This window comes from Pteropus alecto, unplaced genomic scaffold, assembly GCF_000325575.1.
Source record: "Pteropus alecto unplaced genomic scaffold, ASM32557v1 scaffold7, whole genome shotgun sequence".
Lineage (NCBI taxonomy): Eukaryota > Metazoa > Chordata > Mammalia > Chiroptera > Pteropodidae > Pteropus > Pteropus alecto.
In genome coordinates, this window is record NW_006494614.1 from 16,737,591 (window position 1) to 16,747,944 (window position 10,354).

Sequence of the window (10,354 nt, forward strand, 5' to 3'; positions counted from 1 at the left end):
CTACGCAGTGATATATCACAGCCACCATTTAATCTGCATAGTCTCCCAGGCTTGGCACATTCTGCTAGCTGGCCTTAAGTCCAGCTCTGATCTTTCCTTGAGACCCCAGGGTTAAAATTATTCATGAAGGCCTTTCATTTCCTTCTGTGGTTTAAAGAAAGATGAGTTTAGCTTCCTGTGGTTATTTTCAGCAAGAAATTTCTTAAATGTGGAGATGGCAAGAAATATTTCTTCCAGTTTGGCCTGACCAGATGACCTAGACTGACCTAAGCACAGCTTCAACAATTTCATGATTCCTTGCACTCATGACATGGGCTTCTACTGATCATTTTTGCTGCCCCTTTTGAACAATTATTTAAGCTATTGTAATGAAGCAAAGTCTGTATAAAGCAGCGAATAAGAGAAAAGCTTGAGTTCATTTTTTTAAGCAAATATTATTGAGTACTGTATGTTAGGTGGCACCGTATTCTACTAGAGATAAAGCAGTGAATAAAACAAAAAAATATGGAGTATTTACTTCTGAAACACTTTTAAAGACAGTTGTACTTACAGAATATGAAATCCCTTGGGGAGCCATCTTTTACTGAAAGTAAGTAGAATATCAATTCTGTATGCTTATTTCCAAAATGCCTGGAAGAGTTTTGTTATTTTAAATTTTCTTTGCCATCTCATTTGCTAACTTGCACCATCATTGCAGAAAAGATTTCCTGAAAAACATCGATCTCAACACAGTTTCTCTCTAAATTTTCTAAACTTCCAAATTAAAAGAAAATATTAGCGAACTTTTTACTCTATGTAAATCTTAAACATATGCAATTAGTAGATAAATAAATGTTTATTTTTGTTACAGATAAAAGGAAGGCTTTCTCTTTAACTGCCTTTAAGATTTGTAGTTATTCTCTATTTTAACAAGGCAGGGAACTCCTGATGTTTTGGTTTCTACGTAGTTATATAAGTCTCTTGTATTAACTTACAAGCTTTGGTTCCATTTGTGAGGAACAAGAGTGGAGACTAGTTTTTAAATAGCACCTCAGTACTCCTGCTGTCAATCTCGGGTAGAGATAATGGTTTGGGTCAGAGCCTAAATCAATCTTCCTTTCCTTTCCTTTCTCGCCACACCCTTAATTCCCTTAAATGGGAGAGGCCATTTCTTTCAACAGTGTGCCTACACCTCTTTAGAAACACTTCTCTCTTGGTTAGGGTCCGAGGGTTATTTGGGGTATGTTTCACTGTGCTCAACCTGGAGAGGGTGATGGGAGTCATACATTGCATTCTTTCAACACAGTAAGATATTAATGAATTTTTAAAAAATCAATGTGTGTATAATCATCAACAATATATAGATATATACTTTGTGTTTCCTTTGTAGCCCACAAGACGGTCTGCCAGATTGTCAGCGGTGAGTACTTTAGGACCCGTTTGGTGTTACTTCCTTTGTCCAGAGCAAAGCAGCAGAAGGGAGATTAAGATAGTGTTTCCTTTGGGTTTTTGTTTGCATTTTGGAAATTATGGTCACGATCTTTAGTAAATTCGACCATTGTTGCCAAGTGATTCCCTTCGTCAGATGTGTTGGTGAAAAACAGTGGCCAGCCCCATTACCAAGAATATAAATCACAGGAAGTCGTTTGATATTGGAACTAGATCCCTGAAAGAAAAGAAGTACGTTAAGCAAAATCGTAGCCTTTCAGTTCAATACATAGGATGTGCGAAAGTGGACAAGAACTCTTATTCTCTGTGCACGACTCATTCTTTAGTCCAAATGTTCTGAAAGTATTCTGACTCCATACGCTTTAGCCTCATTTCTGAACTAGAGAATCTTTAAAAAAGTAATGATTCCACTTTGCCACTTGGAGTCTCCCTCTATGGGCCAGGCCCAGGGAAGAGATGAGTGTTAGATCATTAAAGCTGGGGATGAGCAAGTGTGGCCAAGCCTCAGCTGTGAGTGTGCTCCAGCTCTTCTCACCACTCCGTAGTCCTTGCTGGTTCTTGTGCTCCTATCTGCTGCCTTTTGGTGGTCCACCCGCCTGTTCTGCCAAGACAGGTCAGCCTGGCTCTTTGGTGGAAGATTTTCGTTAAAATACCTGCAGCCCACGCTGCCCACTGAGATGTAGAGGGAAAGACAATGACCTCTTGGCTAACAGCATGTATCTCCATACTAGATAGTATAGGAGCTGCAAGCCAATTTGGCCTACAGGGAAGCCTGGATTTCATCCTCAGCCGACACCCATGCTTTGCAGAGGTTAGGGAATCAAAACAGAAATGGGTATTAGGACCAGTTACAAGTTCAGAAGTATAACTGAGTTTGAGTTGAGTGAGTCAGTGTTTCACGTGAGTCCCAACCTAAGGAAGCGATATCAGAGTCACCAGGAAGGTGAAGAGGTGGGAATTACGGTTGTATGTGTACATAGTTAATCCAGATTCTGCCAAAACCCCTCAAAGATGGTGTGCTTTGTCAAATAATAACTCTCACCATGGTTCAGAAGTTACCTTTTAACTCTTTTTAGGCTTAACTATAGATTATACGGAAAGCTATTGTAGTCCATGGATCTCCAGCTCATTCAGGAAGTAGATTTTATAAGTAAATTAAAAACCAAAATTTAAAACAAGGCTTTACCTGAGCACCAGGAACCAGCAATATAAGTACCTTCCACTGAGATCGTTGCCCATGGTGCTGACACGGAGTCTCCTCAGAGGGCAGCAGGATTACAGACTGTGAAACCTCATCACTTCCTCTCCCATAAAAACACTTGAATGCTCAGAAAATAATATAAAAGGAAATCATTTGCTGAAAATGGACAAAACACGTTTGTTAACAGTATATCAAAGTTTGAAATAAAATTTTTTAAATCCTAAAATATTAGGAGTCATGCAGGCTGCTGTATTTGGGGAACAGCCTGCAGATTTAGGGTGGTAAGAAGATTCATAAAAACATTCCTTACTTTTCAAGCTCAATTTTCTTTTTTTTTAATTCGAAAGGCCATGTCTAACAGCCAATCTTCTGGAATTGAACCATCTACAATTTTACTTTATGCTTTTGATAGAAAGGGCCAGATTGAATGTGAACCTGAACCACCTAGAGGCATTGAAAGGAACATGTATTTTTCTCCACAGGGGGAGACCCCGGCCAGTGTTTTCTATTTAAAAACCATTCCCCCCTACTGCTTAGAGTGAGGTACACTAATTTTTTTCTAGCTGCATAAGAGAAATACTTGCCCTAAAATAGCTATAGAAAACCAGAGGTTTGAACTGGTTTTCTTCCCTGCAGCATCCTCATGTGCTACCCAGTCTCGGGGCCCTGGGAAGCAGGCCAGGTCCAAAGCCCTGTGTTTAAAGGACCATGGCCATAGGACAGGTAGGCCCTGCTCACGGGAACAGGAAGGAGAACCATAAAGAGCAACAGAAAAATAGTTGCCTACTGGGCTCTTTGCCTAATATCTTGAAAAATCTTAAACCTTGAGAGCTTAAAATGGACATTTCATCGTTATAATCATGTTCTTAATTAAAAGCTCTAGGGACAAATGAGGTTAAAATGTATGGAGTCCAGTGCCTGGGTGTGCAAGAGATTCCAGTCACCTTGAACTGGCATGGAGATGAGGAAAGTAGGAAGGTGCTCGGCTACAAACTTGAAATCTACATCAGAGGTGGAAGGATTTGGAGATGATTTTGAAATAGTTCTCCAGCAGCAGTCTTCATTCTCAGATAGGCTTTCCTGTGATTATGCTGTGATTTCTAGACTATTGGGAAGGCCACTGTGACCGAATTCATTGAGCCATTTGGCCGAGGACCTGAGTCATTATTCTTCCCACTGTGCTGTGATAAAAAGGAAGAACAGAGACTTTGGAGATGGAAACTTAAACCTGTTCCATAGAGCTATTCTGGACTGGAGAATAAATAGTCAGCTTTTAATCACATCTGCCGTTCACCTGAGAACCCAGAATGGAAATAATTATGAAATGCAGAGGTCTTTATGCTGTTGTTACCTCATGCTGAAAACAGAACGAAATGTTTGTTTGTTTTTTTTTAATGAACAAGATCATAGTCAAAATGGACAATTGTCTTTTGTAGTCTTCGTTCTTTTTATGGTGCTGAGGGTTGTCTCAGTATTTGTATAATTTAATTTATCTTTGCAGAAACCCGCTCCACCAAAACCTGAACCTAAACCAAGAAAAACATCTGCTAAGGTAAGAGGTGCTCCCACCCCCACTTTGGTTTTTTAAACAATGAATAAATTATAATTCCATATCCAAAAGTCGTCCAAGGAAGATCACATTTAATGATTCAGGCTAAGTGTACTGAGGAGAAAACAGCACTGCTACAGGCTTTCTCAAGAGGCAGAAAGCACATTTTAAGCTTTACTAGGAATGTGTTTTGGTCAATAAATTGAAGAAAGAGCACATTGCTCTGAGAAGCCTCATGTCCAAGGGGAGTTTGGTAGCTGCCTCATGAACATGCCATCCACACGACACTCACAAGAGATGAGCCTGGGCCTGGGCAGCATGGCTGCCAGCAGCTCGAGGAGTTGAGAAAAGGGTTTTTGACTTCATATCACTGGTCTTAGCAGTCCAGTCTGATTAATAATAATCACATAATAATTAATACTAGCAGTTAATACCAACAGACATTTATATGGCCCTTTGCTATGCCAGACCTTGTTCTAATTGCTTTTCTCATTTAACCCATATGTCAACCTTACTGAAGTGGGTATAAATATCCCATTTAGCAGATGAGGAAACTAAAGCACGGAGTTATTAAGAAACTTATTAAAAATAGCTTTTCTCCACTCTGCCCTTCAGAGCATTGTCCCTTGTGAATTGTTTGAAACCATATGTATTGCGGTATAAGAAGGTGTCTCTGAAGCAAAGCTCGCTTCTGTGGCTTGGTCTCAAAATCAAGAGCTAGGCCTTCATTTTCAAGCTTTTTCTCAGCTTTCTAGTCTCAAGCCCATGTCTCACGTGAGGCGTTTCACTCACTGGTTTCTTCTCCAGCTTCTGCCTCGTCCTTCGCCAGTTGCTGCTGCTGTTCTCTTCACAGCAGAACCACTTCTCACGCCACTGAGAGAGGAAGGTCCACTGAACAAATAAATGAAGGGAACCACCATGTTTTCCCAGAAGGGAAGGTCCAGTGGACTTTCTAAGCTGCCTGTTAGATTTAGATTTTCATAGTGATTCATTGTAACTCAGTTGATACCCAGCAAAACCACCCCGTTTTCCCCTAAAAGCCACCACGTTGGCCATGGTTCTGCTTTACCTTGTGTATGGTCCGAGGCTGACGGATTTTAGCTAATGTCTCACATGTCTAACATACTGTCTGTCTGTGCTTTTGATCCTCTGTTAGAAAGAACCTGGAACAAAGATTAACAAAGGTGCTAAAGGGAAGAAGGAGGAAAAGCAGGAAGCTGAAAAGGAAGGTACTACACCATCTGAAAATGGTGAAACTAAAGCTGAAGAGGTACTTTGCATAAATACCTCCCACTGATTGAATCAGTGTCTTAAAAGAAATTGCTCGATCCTTCTTCAGCCGGTGATAGCACGTTCATAATGTCTCTTTTCATTGCCTGTAATGTTATTGCAGATCCACATCTCTCGCTCATCTGTTAATGTCTCAACCTCCAGAGGTACCCTACCCAGCACACTGTCAGTAAAGGGGCAGATTGAAACAGTGAGAGTTAAGGGTACAGTAGAAAATTCTGCATGTTTGCAGTGACTAGAATCAGATAGTAGTGTGGTGTTTTTTATTATGAACAGTGGGAGCTTGCAGGTAAAGCTTCTGTGGTCGTTTGAAAAGCAGAAAGCAATAAATGCAGCAAAGTGTTTGCGTAATATATTCCTGCCTTGTCTGTTTTACACCTAGAGTTGAAACAGGTTTTGTGGTATTTCTGCTAAAAAACAGATGTTCAAAAGTGTGTGTGTTGGTGGGGTGGACTTTTCTTTGCCTTATAGTAGTTTTAATAGTAACTATATCTTTTTTTTTTTTCTTTTTTTTTCCAGGCACAGAAAACTGAATCTGTAGATAACGAGGGAGAATGAATTGTCATGAAAAATTGGGGTTGATTTTATGTACCTCTTGGGACAACTTTTAAAGCTATTTTTACCAAGTATTTTGTAAATGCTAATTTTTTAGGACTCTACTAGTTGGCATACAAAAATATATAAGAATGGACATTTTACCTTCTCATAGTTGTGCTTTTTTGGAAATTTCCATTGTCCTTAAGTAAAATAAATATCAATTTAATATTGGAAGCTCTGTGTAAAATTGATTCAGCATTCCATGCATTTGCTTTAAAAATTTAGTCCTGTGCATACTGTGGTGTTTTTACTGTGCATATTTGAATTTTTCCACGCAGTTTTTCTAGAGCAATAATCAGTGGTGCTTTTGTACCTAGGGTTATGTGATTTTAATGAAACATGGATAGTTGTGGCCACCTGCTGACTATTTGTGGTTTAAAATAAAAGGTTTTCTTGCCTGCAAAATACTTACCTCTTTGTAGTGTTTTTACTACATTTAGGCAGTGCTTCATTTTATTGTCGTAGAAGATGTAAAGAATATCTACAGTCTGTGCCATGATGGTATCTCTAGTAAGTTAAACAGGATTGTTTCTTAATTTTTTGGCACTTAAAAATGTTATTATTTTAATAAAATCATCTGAGCGTGCCAGTGTAGAAGAATTACATCTAATACACTTTATGTCAGAAGTGGCCGGCAATGATTACCATATATAAAACTTAATAAAACACCACTTTCGTTGACGTCCTAATAAATAGATAGTGTTCCACTAAACCAGAACTAGTGAAAAAACATAAACTCATCCTTGAGAATTTCCCACTTTCAAAATAGTACAGAATCACATTTGTACTAAAATACTTTCCCATTCATTGAGGACTTCACAGCTTTGAAAACTCTTGACCCAGCATGACCACATCTCAGCCTTGTGTAAACCTACAAAAGGAATTGGCATAGAGCTCCTTTCTAGGCTAAGAAATAAGGACATGGAGAGTGTGTGGCTTACTTCAGGCTCACATGAAGGAGAAAAACCAGGACTTGAACCAGGTCTTTTAAATTTTGTACATAGTATCTGTCTTAGTCTGTTCAGGCTGCTGTAACAAAATACCAGACTGGGTAGCTAATAAACAACAGATTTTTTTCACAAAGTTCTGGAGGCTGGAAGTACAAGATCGAGGTGCCAGTGTGGTCAGGTGAGAGCCTTCTTCCAGGTCTCAGACTTCTCATTGTATCCTCACATGGCAAAAGGGGCTAGGGAGATCTCTGGGGCCTCTTTTATAAGGCACTAATCCCATTCATGAGGGTTCCACCCTCATGAATAAAGCACCTCCCAAAGGCCTCACTTCCTTAACACCATCTTTGCGGGGTAGGATTTCAAATACGAACTTTGAGGGGGATATAAACATTTAAACCATAGCACTGTCCTTCTCTGGAAGGACATAGCAATGCCAGGAACAGAGGAGCTATTTTGTAAATGTGATTTTTTCGTCGTTTGCATTCCTGAGAAGTTTGGTAACTGCGTGAGCACCCCAGGGAAGCTGAATTCCAGGATTTCTCTTAGGCGAAGACTTGAATCTTTTAAGATCATGAATAGCGCCTGCACCACTCAGGGACTCTTGCAAAAGGTTGTTGTTCCTCGGGGCCTTAGATGCTTTTCTTTTGTGGTTATCAACAAAAACAAGGTCCCTCCATCAGTTTATACTTTGGAGCTCAGAATTTACTCTTGTGTCATTGTCCCACATCTGTCATTAATCTGCAGATATCAACCATAGTATACAGAATCTCATTCATAGTTTCCTTCTCTTCTGATTATGAAATGTACCTTAATTCATGAGTGTTAGATAAGCTGAAAACCACTTCTACCCCAAAGAAAAATAGCTGGTATCCTGTGAACACTTTACAAAAATATTTTCAACGTGTTTTAGTACACAGTTGAAATACATTGATGGCTAGCTTCCAATTCAGAAGAGGAATATAAACTCCATAAGTTTACTTTTTTTAAAAATTGTAAAAGTGCTAACAGTGATTTCGCAAAATAATCAGATATCACAATCACATATAAAGTAAAAAAAAATCAAAGTCCTTTCCCCCATTCCTGAGTCCCAGAGGTAATCACCGCATACCGTTTTCTCTATGACTATGTATATATGTGCATATTTGCACATAAACACATGCACATTCATATATTTTTAAAAGGAAAATATACATTCTATTTTTGAATTTATTCAACTAATTATAATTGGAGATATAGATTATTTCAAATATTGTAATGCTGCCATTGATACTGCAGTAAATATTCTTGTACAGAAAGGTTTGCCTACTTATGTATTTTTATTCAAATAATTTCCTAGAAGTATAATGGCTGAATCAAAGAGAACATACATTTGAAGTTTTGACTATTGCCAAAAATGAAAAATAAGAGGATGTGAAGAAATTGGAGCCTATTTTTTTATTGCTAGTGGGAATGTAAAATGGTGCAACCTCTTTCAAGAACAGTTTGGAAGCTCCTCAAACAGTTAAACATAAAATTACCAAAAGACTCAGCAATCCCACTCCTAGATGTATACCTGAGAAGCGAAAACACATTCATACAAAAATTTTTACATGAATTTTTATAGAAGCTTTTTATAACCAAAAAGTGGGAACAATCCGGATGTCCATTACCCAATGAGCAGATAAACAAAATACAGTATATCCATTCAGTGGAATATTATGTAGCCATGAAAAGTACTGATACATTCTATTACATGAATGAACCTTGAAAACATCATGCTAGGTAAAAGAAAGCATTCACAAAAAACTACTTACTATGATTCCCTGTATGTGAGATATGCAAAATGGGCACATTTTTAGTGGCAGAAAGGAAATTCAAGGTTACCAGAGGCTGGAGGAAGGGGAGAATGGAGAGTGACTGATCATGGGTACAGTTTCTTTCGGTGAGTGATGAAAAGGTTCTGGAATTAGTGGTGATGGTTGCCCAAACTTGTGAATATACCAAAAACCACTGACTTGTACACAGTGGTGAAGTCAGTGCCCCTGTTTTAATGGAGCTTAGAATCTAGTGGGGAAGCCAACATTAATTACTTAGTAACATAAATAGTTGTAAATTTACAATAGCCATCACTGAACCCTAACCTCTTTCATGATAAACCCTTCATATAGTTCCTCTAATGGATTCCACTTTGAGAAAGATGTTAGCCACAAACAAACCCATAAGAAACTAAATAAGTTAACCTATTGAATAGCATTTTTAAAGTATTATTCACCTGGTTGCTATAGAATGCCTGTGGGAAAAATGACAATTCGGCCTTGGCATAATTAACATTTAGTTGTACTTCCGGAAAATAATCAGTCCTGAGTCCTTCTTGCAGCTCTTCCAATTATATATTTTTGACTAGAAGCTTCCAGTCTGTCACAAAAGTTACCTGTGGAATTTGAATTTCTTAACAGGTAAAACCATTTGCGGGGAGTGGAGGATGGTAGAAGGTGACCTCAGAGTTGGGAATCACAGAACTGGGATTGACCTTTGTGGCTATCTGATGTCATCTTGAATTCCAAAAGAATTGTTTTTTTTCTTCCTGGAAAATGAGGTCTTCTAATTACAGGTTTTAAATCAGGATAAGATGATTTAAAAATATGCATTTACCCTTTTTGATGGAATTTGATTCAAGAAATTGGTAATGATTGGTACTCTTAAAACTTGTTTACTCAGCCTATGCAAAGTCCTACAAGCTGCATCTAACTAGCAACTGTTAAGCGGTTACTGTGTTCTGAGCACTTTGCTGAAGAAGTAATAGCAACCTCAAAAAGAGATGTAATTTTTGGCTTTGTTCTTATGCGATAAGACAGACCTCTGGCCATATGTAATTCTGGATTTTTTTTTTTCAGAAAGTTTAATACTGATTTATCAAAACTGAGACAGAGTAAAATCCTCGAATGTCTACATGTACCCAATGGTAGATAGACATATATGAAAACTTTACAGATCTTTTCTGACACAATGAGTTGCTTTTCATCTTACATTCTCATAGCACCTTTCTTGACCTATTTTTTTACTTATTTCATTCTGTCTAGTACTGTAAAACAATGTTTCCTTTTCTATTTCCTCAAGTAGAGTTTGAGTCTCGGGAGGCAGGAAGTTTTTCATCCTTTTATTCTTAAGAGCATCTACCTAGAGCCAGTCTGATACCTCCTAGTTAATTACTCAATGAATATTTGCTGAAATGTTTAGGTGAACTAATTAAAAGGCCAAGTTGTTCTCCTGACTTTCAAAGTACTACTGACCTTGGAGGGAAGAGACAAAACTAAAACACATAAAAGAGGAAAAAAAGACTCCAGGGTACAAAATTAAGTG

The 10,354-nt window shown here is 38.3% G+C and overlaps 1 protein-coding gene across 2 annotated transcripts in view; it reads left to right on the top strand.

Moving 5' to 3' along the window:
- Positions 1–6,470, top strand: part of HMGN3 (high mobility group nucleosomal binding domain 3) — a 26,107-nt gene extending 19,637 nt beyond the window's left edge. Inside the window, exons 3-6 of one of the 2 annotated variants that reach the window (XM_006926365.3) lie at positions 1,370–1,399; positions 4,131–4,181; positions 5,335–5,448; positions 5,988–6,470. In XM_006926365.3, the coding sequence (XP_006926427.1) occupies positions 1,370–1,399; positions 4,131–4,181; positions 5,335–5,448; positions 5,988–6,026 (234 nt within the window). In that variant the 3' untranslated portion in view covers positions 6,027–6,470. The remainder of the gene's footprint in view (positions 1–1,369; positions 1,400–4,130; positions 4,182–5,334; positions 5,449–5,987) is intronic. The other variant, XM_006926366.3, reaches the window with a different exon arrangement.
- Positions 6,471–10,354: the final 3,884 nt, after the last annotated feature.